The sequence below is a fragment of the Chelmon rostratus genome, chromosome 3, assembly GCF_017976325.1.
Source record: "Chelmon rostratus isolate fCheRos1 chromosome 3, fCheRos1.pri, whole genome shotgun sequence".
Classification (NCBI taxonomy): domain Eukaryota; kingdom Metazoa; phylum Chordata; class Actinopteri; order Chaetodontiformes; family Chaetodontidae; genus Chelmon; species Chelmon rostratus.
In genome coordinates, this window is record NC_055660.1 from 23,188,451 (window position 1) to 23,209,233 (window position 20,783).

The window sequence follows — 20,783 nt, forward strand, 5'->3', positions numbered from 1 at the left end:
ATTTTACTGTCTAAAATGTGTCTGGAGGGATATTTAATATGACTGTAGAACCACTGGACCAAGTTTGACAGAACAGTCACTTTGCCTGATCTGTGGCTCTGTATGTATAATCCCTACAGAGGGCAGTGTTGTCCTAACAGACTCTAACATTCAACTCAAGTAATGCTGGTGGCTATTTTTGCTTGCAAACACTGTCTTACTATTGGTATGATTTTGGTTTCAAAAGAAATTTCTTGCAAGGTAATGTAAAGGACAGTGGTGGTTTTATTTGTGTTATTTATTCATTTTCTTATGCTGTGGTGAGAATATATACATAATTAATAACTTGTGTTTATGATCAAATTACATTATAAATGGCACAAGACATGACCTAGTCTATATCATGCTATAGTACTTTTTTTATCTTACAAGGCTTATATGCAGTCATAAAAACACTATATATGAAAATATATTCATTAAAAAGGTGCATGAAGAGGTGGACCGGCACTCTCTCCTAGTCCTGCGTCAGGAGCTATTTTAGTACTTTGTTCTTTTGCATATACAACAGGACTGAATGTACTGCAGTTCTAAAAGTAAAAAAACAATCATCCCATTGCTACTGCTGCTGATTCGTCTCTGGGTGACAACAGAAATGGTTACCTGATTTAAGTGTGATTGCAGTAATCTTAAAGGAATCCATTCTGTTGGTCTTTTCAGTTCTGTTCCTCTCCCACGTTAAGATGAAGTTTAGTAACCGTCATCGTACTCATTCTGGGCCTGCTGCCGGGCCAACATGGCCTGTATGAGAGCGCTGGGGTTCTGTGGAGGTTCCTCTGCTCTCTGCCTGGCTTGCATCGCCAGTGTGACAGCGCTCGGTGTGTTGACAGGGTTTTCAGAGAAACCTCCTGTACTATAGTTGTCACCCCTGTCGCGAACCTGCGCCACCTGCCTGGCTTGCATGGCCAGTGCGAGGGCGCTGGAGGGTGAAGGGTCATCCATGTGGTACAAATCTTCATCCTGGTCTTCAGCTCTCTGGCGGGCCAACATGGCCTGAACCAGAGCGCTGGAGGTGGTGATGTCTGAGGGAACGGGCACTCCACCCGCGCTGTATCTCTCCTCCTCTTCTTCAAGCCGCTGGCGAGCGATTAAAGCTTGTACCATGGCGTTGGAGTTGGACTGCCCGCCCGAGGAGTGGTCACCTGAACGCCGGTTGGTGTACTGAAGGACAGGAGAAAATATGCAGTGAGGTGAATTACAAGGCTTGTCAGCATGTTAGCATGAAAAATTTCCCAAAGCAAACCTTTTTTTGATTCTTCTGTTTGCTTGTTTTGTTAGATTTCTGGAGGTTCTGGAGCTTGTCCAACAAAAAGGACTTGTCTTTCCCCTCCTGGAGAGAAGAAAAGAAACAGAAGAAGAGAGATGAAACAGAATAATATAATAATAAAAAATACATTTCAAATGCAGCCACAGGCAAAACAGACAAACCAAATAAAGAAAAAAACAGACAGAAGCACATTTTAAAGGATAGTTTTCAAACCACACTCACATTGACAATCTGTTGTCTCAGTTGAGCAATAAGCTGCTTGCGGCCCTGAGTGACTTGCCAGAAGATGTATATAATGACTCTGAGTAGGAAAACATGACAGCATACATGACATAAAATCACAGACGACATTTGCATACTTAGGCTTCATAAAGATGAATCCACGTACACGAACAGAGCCACGACCGCTCACTGTCATTGTTGCAGTCAGTAAAGGCACCACCACAGGCTTTTATTGTTATGTTGCTGAACTGAGCACCATGGTTACCCTGCATGGCTGACTCACTGATGTTCAGAGCACATAGTGTCCCATCACACCTGAAAGTCACTGATCTGACAGGTGACTGCTTTGGACATGACACAAACTTAAAAAAACTGAAATATCTTCAAAGGACTGTCCAGAGGATGAATCCTAATGAAAATGGTGATCCGTTAACTTGAGCGCCACCATGATGTCAAAGTTTACTTCAGTTTATGACCAAACACTGACAAAAATAATGAGATTCAGATCAGCCTCCAGTATACGTTGTGTATAGTGCTAAGCAGCTGATGTTAGCATGCACGAAACGTGAATGTTAGCACTGTCATTGAGAAGATGGTAGCATGCGCACATTAGCATTTAGCTCAGAGTACAGCCTCATAGAGCCACTAGCATGACTGTACATTTAGACATTTAGTTGATGCTCTGCAACTGCGAAACATGCACAAATCTTTCACTGGTGAAGACCATGTGATATGATCGAAAGCGCGTGTACAGCTACTAAATGAACCCTTGGGTGAGATTTTTTTGTTTTCAGAGTCAATAATGAACTTTCAGTCTCAACTTCTACGGCATAATTGATGAGATCTCACTTTTTTTTAAAAATTAACTTGTAAATCTACAACTCCATGAGACATGATCCTTATCTGCTGATAAATATCATGTGACTGAAAGCTTCAGAAGAGCTACCAAATGGACCTTGAGGGGAGCATTAAGTGTAACTTCTGAGCAGCAGACTAGACAAAACTTGTGGTTGTTGTGTTTGACCTCTAGGCCCGGTGGAAATGTGTATTGGAAAAACTGATTCACAACTGGATTTTATCTGCGTCAACACAATACATGCAGCACACACACAACATACACACAGCATAGCATCTGCACAGTGAACTCACATGATGATGAGCGTGATAAAAAAGTAGAAGATGTCACTTCTGATGACATTTTCGAAGATCCAGATGACCCACTGAGAACCAGGGATCTCCTCCAGACCATCTATCCAGACTCCGACCACACTGAAGGTATTGTTGAGTGTCCGAAAAGGACCGCACTGCTGTGAGGGAGTCAGGCTACAGAGCAGGACAAGATGGACAGAACGAGACTGAGGTTTGCTTTGGGGGAATTTTTGCACTGGTTAAGAATGCAGCATGTGTCGAGGACCAGTTTTGTTTTGTTTTTTATGTCCTTCAATGTTTTTTTTTTTTCTCCAGGCCATTTATATGACATTAAAGTTTATAATGGTCAAAACAGGTCATGTATTCGTACCTCCAGGCAGTGTATGCAACCATGGACAGGGCTCCCACAAAGAAAGGGAAGAAGAGGAGGGCGATGAAGATGGTTTGCATCTGAGCTGCTCTGCCTGACCGCCGCGGTGGCTGGCAGTTCTGGGTCAGGCTGACCTGGGGAAGTGGTAGAAAACATGAAAACGTGAACAAAGACATACAGCACAAACACCATTTTCACCCATTATTCCAGCAATAATTAAACCACAAGTTCATTTCAGTTTAAACATCATATCCATTTCTCTCCATAAGAGAAAACACAGAGGCCTCATCAGAGCTTTGAATAGCATTGCTTCAAAGGTCCTTCAGCATTTTCATGAAACATTCAACAACACCAGCTGAGCCTGGGTCAAGTTACCAATTGTATTCAGTTCATTTACTCTTCTGGGATTGATTGGCCGTGCCTAGTTCAGTGCAACCAAAAAGGTTGCGCCATAAATCCAAAACCCTGTCTGTCCGTTCCATAATGGAAAATTAAAGCATGCGGTCAAAGGGATGAAAAGCTTTCAATTAATTATTGAACCAGATGCACAAATAGAGTAACGTGAGCCTAAAACAGTAGATACAGCAGCTCAGGCAGCGATGGCATTGTGTCTGCCTACGGCAGTGTGTCATCATGGTAGTTCAGTTTACAGTCACCAAGGCCTCTAAACCTCATGGGCCTGTGCTCACCTTCTTTAAGTAAAACAAGATGAAAAACTTGAGAATCTGGATGGCTGGCAGCAGAGGAGCGAAGTAGATTCCAACCCTGTGGAGAGGAAATTAAAGATAAGAATAACTTTTAATAGTAAACTAGCGTTGAGACAAGTCCTGGTTTTAATCCCGCTGAGTTGTTAGATCATGCTGGAAGTGTTGGACGTGTTGGACGTGTTGTTCCTACCAGGCCAGAGTCTGTGCATAGATGAGCTCAAGGACATTTCTGGCTACGTCAAACTCTGGCACCCCCAGACGTGGAAATAACCTCGTCCCAATCACGCTGTAACACAACATGAACATGAGTTACAACTGAGGTGAACTTCTTCCATTTCTACGACTGAGTGAAGAATACAAGCAGACAAGTGTGTGACTCACTTGCTAAGAAACTCTCCAAAGAAAGACCCCAGCATCAGAAAAAGGAAATCAACAATGACCAGCCGGTACAAAGCCTGTCCCACCATGGACTCCCAGCACTGTGGAGAACACGTTCAGTTAAGGAGTCTCTACAAACAACGTCCAGTGATGAAACTAATGTTGGTGTGATTAAAGACAGAAATCAAGGGTTAATCCCTGTCAAACGTACCGAAAACTTCTCAGCCACCACATTCATCCAGTAGTAACACAGGACAGCCAGAATGGACATCTTGAGTAACACATTTCTGAAGTGTGAAATAAAAAAAAAAAGATTTCAAGCATTTTTAATCATGAAAATAATAGTTTGACATTTATATATGTTTATTGCTTTCTTGGCAAGATTTAGATGAGACGATTCAAATCATTCTCATGTCTGTGCACTAAATATGAAGCTGGAGCCAGCAGCCGATTAGCTTAGCATAGCATAAAGACTGGAAACGGGACAACAGCCGAAGGTAACAAACTCCACCTACTGTGCCAGCACTTCTTAATTTCATTAATTAACACATTATATCTAGTTTCTTTAATCTGTACAAAGAAATTGCAATAAAATAAAATAAGATAAAAATGAACGTTTTGGGGGACTCATCTGGACTTTTTTGTACGGATTAAAGAAATGGAGTATTACATGTTGATGAGTGAGCTTTAGAGATGCTGGTAGGTGGTTTTGTTTCCTTCAGGCAGACCCAGTTCTGCTGTTTCCTCCTATTCTGAGAAACAAAATAGATCACTTATCTCTATGCTAAGCTAAAACAAGATAAGATAATCAGCCTCTGCCTGACTCCAGCTTCTATTGCTGGCATGAGGGTGGTATCAATCTTCTTCTTCTCTCAGCAAGAAAGCAAAGAAGCATAGTTTCTGAATTCATTTAAAAAATCCTTAATTTAATGTGTTTTTTCATGTACAATTTTCTCCCTCCTTAATAGAAACCAGAGTTCCTGCTATCCAACCTGACTACCATAGTGTAGATCTGTCTGCGCTGGCTGGAGTAGCGCTCAAACTTGTTGAAGAGGGAGTAGAAGAGCGGGACCACCAGGTTCATTAGAGACACCACGAAGGGGACCAGGAGAGTCTGCGCCTCCTGGAGCAGAGACCAGTTGGCAGCATCTGTTGTGTTCTATAAAGATAACAGATTGGGGGCAGGATAGTGTTAGATCACGAATGCTGTGTGCAATAAAATTAATCAAACCCTCCACCGCCTGTAAATGACCTGATGTTTTACAGTCAGTTCCTCTGCACGTGCACACAAAGGGAAGCGTGCAGGCGAGGACATTGTCCTGTTGACATTGGTTTTAATGGGACAACGAGAACTACTTGTTCCCTGTAGCAAAAGCAATGATTCCAGTTTAACAATACGACTAATTACTCAGTCTTGACTCGTGTACCTGCTGTTCATATTGGCAGAGATAATAGATGCTGGCGCCACAGCCAACAGCCAAGCTGGTGGAGAGGAGCCAGGAACCAAGATGAACCCCAAAGTGCTTCAGCTTTTCAGAGAGGGTTAGCAGCTCCCTCTGGGCCTTCTCTGACAACGACTCCTGAAGAGACGGCAAGGGGACAAAATTGCTGATAAAAAATAACGAGATGTGTGTTGTGCCTTTAAACGGGGATTAACCTCCGAAAGCTAAGTGCCTGAGATTTGTTGAAAGCTTATTGTGAAAGTGTCATTTGCAGCCAGGGCTTATTTCCAGAATGTAACTACGAAGTTCAGAGCAGCAAATTGAAAAATAGAAATGAGTGAATATGTGCTGTATATATTCAAAGATGCCGCTCAGATGTGCCTGCAGAACACTGCTCTCTTTCCTGTCTTGGTCTTGAATAAGAAAAGTGGTAATACTCACCTTCAGTTGGACTCGTAGGTTGTTCTTACGCTGTCTCACTGCTCTCTCATTGGTAATACTAAAATCCCAGCTGCACAAGAGCTGCCATGCACTGTTTGAAACTTGGTCTGCCAGGACATAGTTTTTCTTAAAAGAGTTGGCCATGCTGCGTGAGGACAGAGAGAGATTGCAAAAATAGGGAGCATGCATTTTTTTTCTATTGAAAGTATTGTTAACCTGACTGAAAATTAGACAAATAAATGATAATAAATAAGCCCCGAATAGTGTGATCTATGTCACGTGACAAATAGACTGACCTGAATATGAGTGCAATACCACACAGCACCATGTAGAGTGCAATGGTGAAGAAATAGGCCAGCTGCATGTTGTACTCCACCAGACCCACCAGGGTTTCATTGCTGTAGCCACCATAGTACATGACGGTGGAGTTGAAGTAACCCTGGAGAAGCCAAAACACATTCACTATGCGCTGGAAAACATTCAGTCTGCTTTGTCCAGAAAGAGGAGTTCAAGTCTAATCAAATATCATCTAACATGGGTGACTGTTTTCAGCATTATGCATTATGTATGGTATGCTGTATACCAAGGGTCTCATAAGAAGATAAAGAAGAAGAAGACAAAGGTATGCAGTGTGGTGAGAGGCTCCACTCACAGCTCCAGTGAGGATCTCCAGCCCCCTGAAGCTCACATTGGGAGGTATGTTGGGTGTGGGGTCGTGAACGAGCTGCGGGATGGTGATGAAGCCGAAGTTGACCAGGAAGGAGAAAATGTTGAACATGAGCAGCCACTTGAGGAACAGGAAGTAGGTGAGGACACTGGTGCCAAACTTGCCGCCTATCTCTTTCATGACGCCTTGCCACAGCTCCAGGGTCTGCCTGGCTGACCCTATGGAGTAGCCGCACCTGCGGAAGGACTGAGAGAACAGCTTGTGACTCGTATAGCACGCTAGCACAGGCGATGAATCAGCTGGATATACTCAGAATGAGTCATCTGAGTGTGATGTTGCAACATCTTGTGCTTTTATGGATGAAACACTCACCAGTGACATGTTCTCAGAGCAATCTGCAAAACATGTGAACTGGCGAGACTGGGTAGCAGACTTGAATGCCAGTACTTGGCCCCTGCGGCGGTAAAGTAGAGCACAATCTGATTTGATCATTTCATTAGTAACATCATCATTTAAACTGTTTTAAATTGTTTTATATACCTTGAAACAAGACAGCAGTGTGTATGTATGTGTATGTATCTGCTCAGTGTAACTTTTCCCCCAGTGATCTGCATTGCAACACCACAGCACCACCTTGTCTTTGTATACAGACCCTTGTTTTATGGTTCTCAGCTGGGCGTAATGATTAACTCAGCGCCGAGAACAGCACTGAGAGGGAAGAGTATCGTCTTTACCTGATTGTCAGTCAAAACCCACCTGATAAGCTTCTTCTCTTCGAAGCTCATCGGAAGGTCCCGAATGGCCCGGACTCGGTCTTGTGTCGACAGGGCGACGAGTTCCTTGACCAGGTTCTGTTCCTCTGTCACGCACAAGATGACAAGACAAGCCCTACCTGTTACCTACACACAGGCTACTATCCAGAGTACAGATCAAATGACACACTTCACATATATTGACGGAATAATCGGACACCCATCACAGTCTCGTACCACTCTCCATCTCATCCCTGATGGCATCCTCTGTGAAAGCTAGATGGGTAGGGTCGTCGCTGGGGAACATGCTCATCCTTTTCATTGTAATTCCCCTCCACCTCATTGTGTTACCTGGATGAACAAACCAGGAGAGAAGAATGTGCTTTTGCTGGGAACGTGTAATTGTCATGTACTTTCGAACAAGCTTGGTATTTAAGGGAAAAAGGGATCAGAAACAGGATGACAGTCATTAAGTTTGGCATTTTTAAATGTAGCATCTGCAGCCGCGCACACATTTCAACATTTACTCTCCCATCACAGCTTGACAGATATTTACTTAATCTTTTGTTCAAAATGTCCTAATGAACCAGTGCACATAAACTTTGAGATGTGTGTATTATCTACTGCAAATACACTGATTGAAACCCCAGCTGATAGCAGTGCAATAAGAGTGTAACAGAGATAATGTGGGTGCTGCCATGCACTGAGTTTCCATCATCTTTACCTATTTCTACCAGCTGTAGCTGTTGCACGCTGTCAGGGTCCGCTGTGCCAACTCTTTTACCACAGTGACAGCAGTTGTTCAAAGGTAGTACAGTGATTCTTACTGATATATCCCGCAAAATACAATTAAGCTGTATCGAAACAAGACTAGTCTGTAGCCGTGCTCGCAGCTCTGTGAGCCTGTACTTACACAGCAATGCTTTGAGCTAAATGTCAGCATGCTAACGAATGACAATGTTAATGTTCAGGTATTTTACTGATGGCATTACCGGAATTTGGTCATAAAACACATAACTGGACAAAATAAAAATTTGATCTGATGATAGGAGGGCCTGCTATCACCAAAGTTAGCACAATTCATCCTGAGCAATATGTGGTTGTTTGAATCTAATTTCATTGCAATCCATCCAACAGATGTTAATATTTCCAACAGATACTGGCAGCCCCAGATGCATGCTGCTAGTATGGCTAAACATGTAAAAGATGTCCTTGTTGAAAACTGAAGCTGAAAGCTGAAGGTATGGTCAGTACTTGTACAAGGACTGAGTTACAGGACATGTCGGTCACGGTGAAGTCACAAACACCGGACAAGAATAAAAGTCCCAACAATCCCTCTGTTTTATTTTCTCTGTCACCTGTCATTTGTTGTTGTGTAGATCCATTAATAATTATCCAGATGGACTGATCATTAAAGTCAGTAGGTCAACATGAATGTCACATTCATTTTTAATTCTTGCCTTGACTGAACAGCTTTGTGTGTTTGTTTAGCGGTGCCACAGCAACACAGCGAGCGCTCACAGAAGACTCGAATGAAACTATCATCTGCAGTATGGAGTAAGATGAGTTTAAGCATTACCTGACGCTGAGGAAGGAAGTCGAACAGAAGGCGATCGACCATGCTGAGGGGGCATTTGGAACGTGCTGTGATCTGAATAAACGAGGTGAGGAGGAAGGAGAGCGGGAGTGTCAACAGAAGTGTCACTTAGCAACACTAAATAATGTCTTCTACGGCACAGTGCAGTATAGACATGAGAATGTTTTCACAGAGATCCATCGTTCAGGAAGTTTATGTGGGTCACTCACTGAGGTCATGCTGCCATGAAGGACTCTCGGGGCCTGTTGAGATAAGGCCCATGGGGATACTCTCCCTCCCTCTCCAGCTCTCCTCCTGCCAGCCCCTCCAGGGCACCCTCCCTAAAGCATCATCCCTGCCCCCCAGACCGGTCGAATGCATGTCTGCCCTGTCACCCCACCAGGCCGGGTCTTCCCCGGCATAGGGGTTAGTGTGGTGGGTTTTGGCGGAAGACCTAGAAGACCACACGGAACAAATAATGTGCAAAGTGAAAAATACGCTGCTTATCAATGAGGTCATACTATCAGCGTTAATGGTACATTAGAGCGCTGGGGTTATCGCTTCATAAAGCGAACTTGAATTCCGAGTCATGATAATGATGTGATCATTATCAGTAATTAACCAAATCTAGTAGATATGACTGTCATGGACATGATGTTTTTCTGCTTTGGGTAATTTTAAAAATACAATATCCTAAGGAAAGTGCAGGATTAGCAAACTTCAGACACCAGTGGACCAGTGTATCTGTCTGTAATGTTTTCAGTCTTTTGACACTCAAGTTCTTACCCCCAAAAAAGAAAAATACGTAACTCACATTCTCTGATCAGTCAAAATAACAGAAGCAAGTTTTTTTTTTCTTCCAGGACATGTGTCACTGATGCACATTTTATATTATTATATTAGCACAAACCTTCTATCAATTTCCAGAGTCTCGCTGTCATGGTAGGCATGGTTGAAGAATCCCCCGTTGCTGTAACTTGTCATGAGACCCTTTGAATGGATCCTCTCACTCTTCTCTGAAAACAACAGTGATCCCTCGGCTCAGCTGGTCGCAGCCGCTTCTCCGTATGTGGTTTGTATAGTCCAGTTCTTGCTCTTTTCAACAAACAAAAACACAGATGACGGCAACTATATAGGATATCAAAAGAAAGACAAGAGCGTAAGCCTTCATCACATGTTGTATTTAGGCTTCAGCTGCCACCGAGCTCAACTTTAATACAGCTCAAACAAGCAGCATCACATGTGGAGGCCGAGCTCCGAGTGGCGGCTACATTGTCAGGAGGGGAAAGCGTGTGTAATTTAATCTCCTGGTCCCATCCTCATCATCTGCTCATCATTAATTCACACAGTAGGTTTGGTTTCCACCACACGTAGTAGCCTTTATCTGTGGTTCTCACACAGAGCCACTGAAGGAAGCGGAGTAGGAAAATCTGAGTAACAATTCACAGAAAACTACAGTCAACAATGGAAGCAAAACAGACGACCCTCATACAGTGAGACTACAAATAGTGTACATCATAAATTTACTGTACCGTGCAGATAATAAAAACTCTTGATAAACTACAGTATATTCTGTTGTCTTCTCAAACACTGCTTACCTGGTGGACGTGTTGTGATGGTAGTTGAAGGAAGTCCTGACAAAATGCTGTAGAGTTGCAGAGGGGTGGGGGTGGTAACCTGTGAATCAGCCTAAGAACCAGCTTTGATGACATTGTTTGGCTACCAGGAAGTGTGTGCTCAACTAAACCCATAAAGGTAAAAGTCCACTGCTTCTGAGTAGGTACTGTGACACTTTGCATCGTAAAAAAACACATCAAACTCCTACTTGATTGACTCTAACTTGATATGATTGCACTCCTCATTAACTAAGGGCAATTCCCTTGGCCCGGACATAAATAATGTCCACACACAGCACTTTTAGCTGGAATTTCATTGCTTCACACAACTGGCAAAGGTCAGAGATAACACTCACATAGACATAAAAAACCTTTTCAATTCCTAACTTGATTTTTGGAGGCTATTTAATGCTCTTTATCTTGAGATCTTGTTATACATCTAAATCCTATTTTTCTTTTTATCTTAAACTCTACTGCTTCTACACCTGAAGTTACTTGTCATTAGGAGGAGGTTATAAAGCCCATAACAACAGCTGCACAACCTCTTCCTTGGACCTGGAGTAAAAATAATACTGAAGGTGTCATCTGGGTTATCTCTACAGGCATGTGTTACAAACATGGAGGGGGCATGGACTTTACCACACAGGGGGAGTCTCACAGAAGATGAGACTGTGTGGCATTTTGGGAAATGTAGGATGCAGTGTTTTTGGAGGAGGAACCAAAACTCAAACTCTGCATCATCATGTTTTGACCAGACTTCTTTTAATGCATATTTCACAAGTCCCTCACCTTTAATTTAAGAGCAACACTAAATCGCTGAGTATCCTTTAACCATTTCAGAGGAGCTAATTAATTTTCCTCTTTCTTTTTTTTTTAACAATCTCATACAACTTTATAGACAAAGGATTAAAAACATTGCTACACATTTTAATAATTCAGATACATATTTTGAAACCAGTAAATACAAGACAGATTGAAATAGGGAAATGTACAATAAAACATAGACATACATTTCTAAAAATCAAATATTAATAAATACCGAAATATTATAACTATTGTACATATTCTAAAAACCTGTATAATATGATGGAATGATACAGGAAAACGTATAATAAAATGATGCATATTCCTAAAAATCAAGTATTAATAAATACCTAAATAATATAACTACATATATTTGAAAAGCAGTGAATTATGACGTAGAAAGCAGAATAAATGACCGGTGTCATGATGAGCTGCGGTGCGCTCAGACCTGCGGCGCTCTCCACATCCAGGAAGTCGTCTCCGGGAAAAGTTGTGTTGTCTTTCCTGATGGCGGAATGTCAACTCCCTGTCGACCGAGTCCGCGGGGTTAATTGTTAGCTAACAACAATATTACCCAAAACAGAGTGTTTGCTTCTGTCGGAAAAGGGGACTATGGAGGTCGACTCAGGTAAACTTGTCTCGTGTCTGTAGCTGTCCTCACTAACCAGTCAGATTAATTAAAACGTACTTCAGCGTTAGCTAACCGGCTAGTAACGCTAGCCTCGAACTTACTACGTTAGAAGAAATAGCCACTAACAATGGCTAACAACTTTGTTCTGCTGGGGAACGACTTCACAAGAAAGGGTGTGTGGAAGAGCTTTAGTCACGGCGTTTAGTGAGCTCTGTACCGTGACGAAACTCCGCTGTCGGCATCTTTTTCTTGCTGGGTCTGCTGCTCGGTTAGCCATTGTCTGGATGAAAAGAACAAGGCAGTCAAAAATAGTCCCTGTCAGACTTTTTTTTTCTTTAGAAACCGACGCGCTTATTTCCACTTTTTAGCAGGATTGAGCTGCTCTGTCAGCTGTGATGACTGCAAAAACTAATAATTCATAACAAAAAAACACATCCCTTTACCCAAGATTTGTTGTGATACTGGAAAGTCTGGAAAATGTATCCCTAAACGTTTCCGTCCAGTCTGAGATCCATATGCTATGTCACAATAGACCCGATGTCTTTTTATGCATTGTGAAGTTTACACTAATGAAATCCAGTCCATTGAGTTGATCGAATTGACAATCATGTTGCCCAGCATTCATTAATAACAGATATATCCAGTCCCACTCAGGATATTAAAGTGTGGATGAACTCTCTGATCGACAGAGATGAAACAAAGACGAGTCAGACTACCTCATCAACAAGTTGCCTGAATCCAAACGTGTGTGACACGTGTTTGGATTCATAACTGTTTCTGTTGGGAAACTCCCTTGTACAGAATTTATGACAGGCCAAGATAAAATGAAGTGTCCTTTCAAGGATAAATTAACTAAATATTGACACTTATAATGGATGGGGAGGAATTTTAAAACCATTAATTATAAATAGACATATTCTGATTTCAGAGAGCATCAAACACATTAAGATACTGGATTTGAATTGCCTTCAGATTTGTTTTGCAGTGTTTTTGTCTTGTCTAGCTAACACCTGTTCCCACAGGTGAAGATTATTACGTTTCCAGTTGTAACCATATCGCAGCTGTTGGAGTTGAATAGCTGGGATGGTTTTAAACGGCGAATTCCTTCACTCCCACTTTACCAAACGCATTTTTCCATCTTTTTAAAAGTCTTCTACACTGATCGGAGCGGCAGAGTCACCAGTAACCCACTGCTGGACCAGCTCCCCAGCTACCAGTCCCTGCTGTACCGCAGGAAGTCGTCGACTGGTGCCACCAAGCGAAGAAGCAGCTCTAGAGGTCGGCTCGCCTCCACCGGCAGTGGGAAATGGGGCGTGAGCACCATCAGCAGACAGGAGGAGAAGCAGAAGGGTCAGACGGAGCAGAGACCCATCCGGGAGCTGGCCAAGTCCATGGCCGAGAAACGCAGAGACAAGTAGGAAAGATCATTATCGTATCCTCACCAGCCTCTTGAAAAGAGAAGTTAAACAGATGGGATTGAAAATGTTCAATGTTTAATCGATATTTTTTGTTCGCTATGTAGAAGGTATGATATTACGTATATTCTCAACAATCAGTGTGTTTGACCTGTTAGTACACAGCGCTTGGAGGAGGCCCGAGAGCTCAGCAGTTGGAGCCAGTTGAGACGAAGCACCCGCAGGTATCTGAGGAGGCTGAGGGATGACGGTCAAGAATGGCTGAGCTCCCTGAAGCTGTGGAGGGGAGACATCCACCTGATAGAGGGTGAGAGATGAAAGCTGGATCCTCAGACGCAGAGACTTTTATTGATTTCTGTTCAGGATGGCCGACATGAACTGCTCTAACAGAAAGTTTACCAAGTTTTCTCGCTCTCCTCTCCTTTACTTTCAATAGGGATGTTTGGCACAGGGATCCTGTCTTACTTCTCCTTCCTGCGCTTCCTGGTCATGCTCAACTTGGTCATCTTTCTGCTCATGTTCAGCTTCGTCATGCTGCCCATCATCGTCGCCCCCCGCGCCTCAGGCAATATCACCTACAACCAGAATGATGGTGAGAGGACGCTTGCTTGTTTGCCCCACCAAGCCTGAAGTGCTCTGAAGCTTATGCTTTCCCGTGTTTCTCCACAGGAAGCGTGTGCAGCGTGTATCCAAGCAGCGCCCGTCGCGGTCTGGTCATCTTTCACGAGCACATTACAGATCTGCTGTCCGGGGGAGTAAGTCCTCGCACTTATCGTTTCTCTGGAAGAAGACAAGCAGTTTGCATTTGCTTTCGTCACTCACCTCCTGTGCTCAATCTGCAGGGCTTTCTGGAACAGACCTATCTTTTCTATGGCTACTACAAGGTGGACAAAATACACTTTCCAAACATCACCTACAATGTGCCGCTGGCCTACCTGCTGGTCACTATAGCCTACCTGTTCCTCAGTCTCATCTGGATTGTGAAAAGGTACCGAAAGGGCAGACTCGTGAGGAATTGAATTTATTCCACAGATCAGTTTCTGACTTACTTTTCTTCAAGGTCTGCCACAGGATTCAAACGCAACCTGGTTCAAGATGAGGATCGCTTTCAGAGCTTTTGCAATAAGATTTTTGCAGGCTGGGACTTCTGCATCACCAACGAGAACGCCTCGAAGCTGAAGAGAAGCAGTTTACTCTATGAGCTCAGGGTTAGTTGCTTCCCAACGTGACGTCTTATAGGACAGAATTTAGCAGGCGCATGAAAAAGATCAGTGGCTGCGTGCATGCTGAGAGTTTCCAAGACAAAATAGAAGTTTGGGATGGTTTTTAATGGTTTATAATATGATTATTACCTCTCACTGTCTTCAGGATGTTTCATTTTTACTATTAACTGTTTTGATGATTGATTAATCTTTTCAGTCATTTTTCAAGCTAAAATATGAAACGTGCTGCTTCCAGCTTCGTCAGTGTCAGGATGTGCTGCTTTTCTTTGTCATTCATGATAGTAAATGAAGAGTCTTTGCGTTGTTGGTTGGACAAAAGAAGCAAGTTTATAAGCTAAACGATTAATCATGAGAACAACCGACACATTAATCGCATGAAAAAAATCCGTACTTGCAGCGCTGTCAAAAAGCTCGTCACGTAGACCGCTGGCTTTTTTTTTGTTTATGAACGAGTTGCTTGTTGAAAATGTTATCCACGAATGTTAACCTGCCTCTTTCTAAAGTGACCCGTTCTTATACCCCCAGACGGATTTGGAGGAGGAGAGGATCAAACAGAAAATAGCAGATCGCACCCGCAAAGAGAAGTGTCGGATTTACCTCATCCGCCTCCTCCTCAACCTCTTTGTCATCGGTGTTCTGGCCGGCTGCTTCTACAGCATTTTTGTAGCCACCGTCTTTTCCCAGGAAGCCCAGATGAATAATAAAAAGGTAAAGAAATGATGCTGATGCCCTCTGACGGCCTTTTACGATTATCTATCTGTCTGAGTAACAGCTTGTCATGACTAGAAGCTCTGTTCAAACTTCGAAGTGTCCAGATGATCACATTTTCAGTGACACTTTGTGCTTGCAGGAGAATTTCATCGTGGATCTCATCTACGAGTATCTACCCTCAATCGTTATCACGCTGGCCAACTTCATCACCCCCCTCCTCTTCTCCATCATCATCAATTACGAGGACTACTCGCCTGCCTTCGAGATCCGCTTCACTCTCATGAGGTACAATAGATTTCCCCTCATTGACCGCTTACTCATCCTTTCTCTTAACAACGATGTTTAACTTGAAGAGTAATTGCATCAGGAAACAAATGCTAGCGGGAAAAATGGCAATTTGCCATTTAAAGAGGAGGATTTCATACATAAAGTCAGTAAAATGACAAAAATGTGGAAAACTCAGGAAAAGAAAAGATAATGTGGCCAGTATCAGTAAACTGCTGAACAGCCATCTTTAAAAACATGAACTCAGTTTCTTTCTTTCCATCTTTCTCTCTCTTTTTCTTCCTCCCTCCTTTGTTCGCAGGTGTGTCTTCATGCGGCTGACCAGTATTGGAGTTTTGCTCTTCTCCCTCTGGTCTCAGATCACTAAATGTAAAGAGGAGCCATGCATCTGTGGCTATAACCACCTGCTTTACTCTGTAAGTCATAAAAAACTCACTTTTATCTCTGCGTCCACATGCATGAATTTCCTGAAACTATCTAATGTGTTATAAAGATAATAAGATGTCATTTTGTAATGTTAATAAGTTGATGTTGATTAAAAAAAGTGAGCGCTGCATTTGTTCTGTCCTTTGTTCCCACACGGTGAAACTGATCCCAGGACGAGTCTCTTCCCTCCGGTCTTATCGAGATATATTCTACATATGTTTTATCTGTGCGTCTGTCTTCCTCTGTGTTGTTGTCCACAGTGTTGGGAGACTCGCGTGGGCCAGGAGATGTACAAACTCACCATCTTTGACTTCATCATCATTGTTGCAGTCACCATCTTTGTGGAGTTTCCCAGGAAGTAAGTCCTCAAAGTGAACATCGTCTTCATTGCAAAAGAATCTTTAAAGCTTGGAGTGGTTTTGTGGATGAAATGTGATCATCTTAAGGCATTTCAAGAGTTAGATTTTTATAAAGGGAGTCAGTCTTTGTATGACTTGGTAAGTTAAGCCTTTGTCAAGCATTTTTTATTCTGTGTCATCGCATTTAATGTTCCTGGCTTTCCTCTGGTAACACCTTTAGGTGGAAGTATGTCTCATCGTTTGTTCTTTAGTCATTTGTAACAGTGTCACTGTGTCGCCTCGTACTCCTCAGGCTGATAGTGAAGCACTGTGACTGTGGTCTGGCCAAGTGGTGGGGCCAGCAGGAGTTTGCTATTCCTCAGAACGTGCTGGAGATCGTCTACGGTCAGACCATCTGCTGGATCGGCACCTTCTACAGCCCCTTGCTGCCTGCCATCTGCACTATTAAATACTTCTTTATCTTCTATATCAAAAAGGTATGTTTTGAATGTGTATATATATACACACACACACGGGTCAAAATTAGAGGCAGAGTTTCTGTTACCTCTCTGCTGCTTGTTTATAGGTCTCATTGGTAAACAACTGCCGTCCAGCCACGCGTCCGTTTCGGGCCTCCAGCTCCAACTTCTTCTTCCTGGGGGTGCTGCTGATAGGCCTGGCTCTGGCCTGTCTGCCTGTCACTGTTAGTGTGGCCCAGTGAGTAATTCTCTGTTGATTCAGTCTATTAGGTGATATCAAATCTGCTCCTCTGCAGCTTTAATCAAACCCTGAGTGTTGAATTGACATCAGAGGCCAGTATTTGTCTCATGAGTGTTATTGCTGAATATAAATAGAGGCAGGATGTTTGTCATTTCTTTCCTCTGCATTGATCCCTTGTTGCTACTGCATAGATGTTTCTCTTGGCATATATACTCATTCATGCATCCCTTGTTACACAGAATAAACTGTTCCCAGGCCTGTGGACCGTTTGTTAATTACAACACCTCCTGGGAGGTGCTGCCAACTACAGTATCCCAGCTGCCCAGCGGCATCCAGACACTCCTCTACACTCTGTCATCAGAGGCCTTCGCTGTCTCCTTCTTTGTTGTTACATGGTGCGTGTTTCTGTCAATGTTCCAGCATTGATGATCATTGCAAAATTGATGCTCTTTCTCCCTTTTGTTGTAATTTGAAACATTTTCATTTCCCCCCTGTAGTTTGGCCATGTTTTATGTGATCGCACTAGCTGGTGCTCACAAGAGAGTTATTAACCAGCTAAGGGAGCAGCTAGCAATGGTAGGTTTACTCTCTTTTCCAAATGACATGTTGACCATGCTTGATCATCATTTGAGTTATCGCCAGAATTGGGATCTACAATCTGTGTATCATTTTGTTCCCCAGGAGGGCCGTGACAAGCGTTTCCTGATCCAGAAGCTGTGCCAGGCCCAGAAGCTCTCAGCTGTCCAGTCCCCGGTGTCCAAATCCCAGCCTCGCAGAAGCAGCAGAAGCAGCCCCAGCTACCACACCAGCTTCTCCAACAATTTCAATGAAAGCGTGTTCCTGGCACACCCGCCTCCTGACTCCTCCACACACGTGTGAGGCAAGGGCCGGAAACTACAGATACAGGACTGGACAGATGAGCTGGAGTAGAAAAGTGTTTGAATTAATATCTTCAAGTTTCTTCTTTTTTTATTGTGAAAACACTATACGCTGGGAGCTACTATGGGCCTGCTTACATTAATGTGTCTTGTCTTCTCAGTGTTCTTTTGTTGACAATCTGATTATTTTAAAGCTATTTAGAAGCCGCAAAGTATTCTTAAACCAAAACAGTCATTCCTGTTGACATGTTTTTGTGGTGTGTTTCCCTACTGTTATCTTTTCCTTCTGAGAAGGACTTACTTTAACCACTGGAGATGAAAAAAACTTTCTGAATTTTATGCACTTTAAATGTATTAACACTAGTGTTTTCTTACTTTAATAACTTTTACATTGACAGTGTGCTCATCTTAGGTGTTTTTACATCTACCATTTATCATAATGAATGACTCTGAGGTTGCATAATAATGCAAAGAACTGATACATTTGTACAAATACTAAACTGTAACCATGTTCCTTTTAACATTACTGTGACTCCATTTTGTTATTTTAAGGTTTTATTAAAATTTCTCCGTATATGCAAGCTACATCATATACACTTCCTGCGTCACCACAGTCCTAATGACAAAGCAAAACAAGATAGGGAAACAGAACAAAACACACATACACACAGTACATTTCTTTTTTCCAGGAGGGCATGTGTATTTCCATTGTTGTTCCATTGCATAGAAAGTTTCTTAAGTGCAATTGTTGAAAAACAAATAATCCTACCGTGCAATTTAATTCACCAGCAATTCTTCTGAGAGCCAATTTTCTGTATCGAAATGAAGCTTTTGAATTTTGCAGTAATCACAAACCTCTTGATTGTCTCTGTAAGCGGTTCGATTGAAAGAGCAAAAAGTGTGTGGGAACAGTAAGCAACCCGGTTTTGTGCCCCTCTCCAATATAAATACCCCAGACAGTAAGTTGTTTGCACAAATCTTGGATGTAGGCTATTTAATAAGTTTTAGATGGTGGGTGTGATAGTGCTGTTAGTGTTATCAGATGGTGAGAGGAAAATCTGTTGTACTTTAATATGACGCCTTTTATATGACTGTGGTGGTGGCCTTTGATATTAAACTTAACATGGTGAATGACTCCTTGTTTTTTGGTCTTTTTTTCTGTTCTTTTGTCTTTCCTACTCTCACGACACTGTCTCGATATCAAGTCGTACCTCCTCCGGCCCAGCAGGCGTCGCTGCTCCCGACGCTTTGCCCGCTGGATGACAGCAGCTCAGCTGGTACGGAACCGGAGGCAGCGTGCTGTTGCTCGGCTCAACGAGAGATCGGACAGTCAGCCAAAATGTTGAGAATTACGATCCGGGCAGACATGGGAGCCCTTTGGGTGTTATTCTGTATCACCTATTCCCAGTTCATGACCGTATCCTCCGACGACATAGTGGTGGCATGCGGGGGATTTGTGAAATCCGACGTTGAAATCAATTACTCCCTGATCGAGGTGAGAGTGCAACGCTAGCAGCTAGCTAACGGCTAGCTGGTCTGTCACAGTAAGCTAGGTGAAAGGTTAGGCGGAGACTGGAGATTTGGTTGAATGGCAGTTTGAATGAAATAACCAGAACGGAAAACGCTACTTTACGTTCAGTTAATATTCTCTTTCTGTTGCTTGCAAACATAAACGAGAGTAGTGAATGTATTTTGACGTCTATGTAGCCATCTGCTAGTTTGCTATTTTTTGTTTTCTGGACGCAGTCAGGGTTGACTGAAAACCCATATGTTATCTCACATTAGCGTGTTTGTATTTGTGTTACATGTAACTGCTATCTCTTAAACCAAAAACCTGTGTTTTGGGAGGAGCAGGTGAGGCGCTAACCGTCGGTCCTAATCCTGCTCATTCACAGGCTCATGGGTTTAGCCTTTAGGCTAATTGGAGAAATGAACTAAATCCCAGATAGAGTGGTCTGTTTGTCTATGACAGTTAAAACGCTTCACTCACACAACTTGCCGTTCAACAAAGCGTTTACAGCAGCAGGAGAGGGAGCCCCTGTCCTAACAGTTCAGGTTTAGTGCTTGAAAATATACCTAATGCCCAGTTTCTGCTTTTTTTCATGCACAGATTAAACTGTACACCAAACAAGGTTCCTTGAAATATCAAACGGATTGTGCTCCAATCAATGGCTACTTCATGATCCCACTCTATGACAAGGTATCAGATTCACTCCTTTGAATACTTCTAAGTCGTTAGTTCACTGATGGTGATTGTCATCTGTACACTCATCTGTTACCCAGGGAGACTTTGTGTTGAAGATTGAGCCTCCTCTTGGGTGGAGCTTTGGTAAGATTGTGTGACACCTGCCTCCTCTCAATTCACTAAATATTATTTATGTCCACGCTTGTCCAGGACATGCGAAAACAGAATCAGAGGATGTTTGCTTTATTTATTCTGTTGGTCTCTGACTTTTTTCATTTTTTTTTTACTCTGATCAGAGCCAACCAGCGTCGACCTCCATGTGGATGGAGTGAGTGACATCTGTACAAAGGAAGAGGACATCAACTTTGTTTTCACTGGCTTTTCAGTCTCGGGAACGGTGAGAATTAAAGCTTCCCTGCGTCATTAGTGCAAGTATTTTGTCATGAAGACCCTAAAAGCTTAGCTGCATCTAAAATGGGGTTAAACATTACATTCTGACTGACATCAGAGGGTCTTGGAGCTTTATGCATGGTTGAAAAGTGCT

The 20,783-nt window shown here is 42.8% G+C and overlaps 2 protein-coding genes across 2 annotated transcripts in view; one reads left to right on the forward strand and one right to left on the reverse strand.

Moving 5' to 3' along the window:
- Positions 1-360: 360 nt before the first annotated feature.
- On the reverse strand, positions 361-9,991 carry tmc5 (transmembrane channel like 5). The gene is made up of 20 exons (XM_041934153.1): positions 9,918-9,991; positions 9,238-9,461; positions 9,011-9,082; positions 7,669-7,782; positions 7,436-7,538; positions 7,052-7,133; positions 6,665-6,925; positions 6,309-6,451; positions 6,013-6,157; positions 5,557-5,709; positions 5,122-5,288; positions 4,341-4,416; positions 4,133-4,230; positions 3,942-4,037; positions 3,734-3,809; positions 3,045-3,178; positions 2,675-2,848; positions 1,526-1,604; positions 1,280-1,366; positions 361-1,197 (listed from the first exon to the last, which is right to left on the reverse strand). Exons 1-20 carry the CDS (start codon positions 9,989-9,991, stop codon positions 727-729), a joined length of 2,829 nt encoding a protein of 942 aa, XP_041790087.1. The 3' UTR covers positions 361-726.
- A 1,922-nt stretch (positions 9,992-11,913) lies between these two features.
- The window catches only part of nomo (nodal modulator), a 39,707-nt gene continuing 30,837 nt past the window's right edge, over positions 11,914-20,783 (forward strand). Inside the window, 21 exon segments of the mRNA XM_041933166.1 lie at positions 11,914-12,055; positions 13,208-13,472; positions 13,632-13,780; positions 13,910-14,065; positions 14,143-14,228; positions 14,316-14,461; positions 14,534-14,681; positions 15,222-15,404; positions 15,547-15,692; positions 15,994-16,108; positions 16,379-16,476; positions 16,770-16,953; positions 17,043-17,173; positions 17,416-17,571; positions 17,674-17,752; positions 17,858-18,049; positions 19,321-19,377; positions 19,379-19,549; positions 20,165-20,254; positions 20,338-20,383; positions 20,536-20,636. Coding sequence (XP_041789100.1) covers positions 12,040-12,055; positions 13,208-13,472; positions 13,632-13,780; positions 13,910-14,065; positions 14,143-14,228; positions 14,316-14,461; positions 14,534-14,681; positions 15,222-15,404; positions 15,547-15,692; positions 15,994-16,108; positions 16,379-16,476; positions 16,770-16,953; positions 17,043-17,173; positions 17,416-17,571; positions 17,674-17,752; positions 17,858-18,049; positions 19,321-19,377; positions 19,379-19,549; positions 20,165-20,254; positions 20,338-20,383; positions 20,536-20,636 — 2,715 coding nt within the window. The 5' untranslated portion in view covers positions 11,914-12,039.

Bases quoted from the DNA above. Each gene is read 5' to 3' on its own strand.
- tmc5 (XM_041934153.1), bottom strand. From the start codon at position 9,991: ATGACAAGTTACAGCAACGGGGGATTCTTCAACCATGCCTACCATGAC. The intron at 7,783-9,010 runs GTAATGCTTAAA...TTGTTCATCCAG, and splicing joins ACTTCCTTCCTCAGCGTCAG to GTAACACAATGAGGTGGAGG. The intron at 1,605-2,674 runs GTGAGTTCACTG...TTTCCTACTCAG, and splicing joins TTTATCACGCTCATCATCAT to AGTCATTATATACATCTTCT.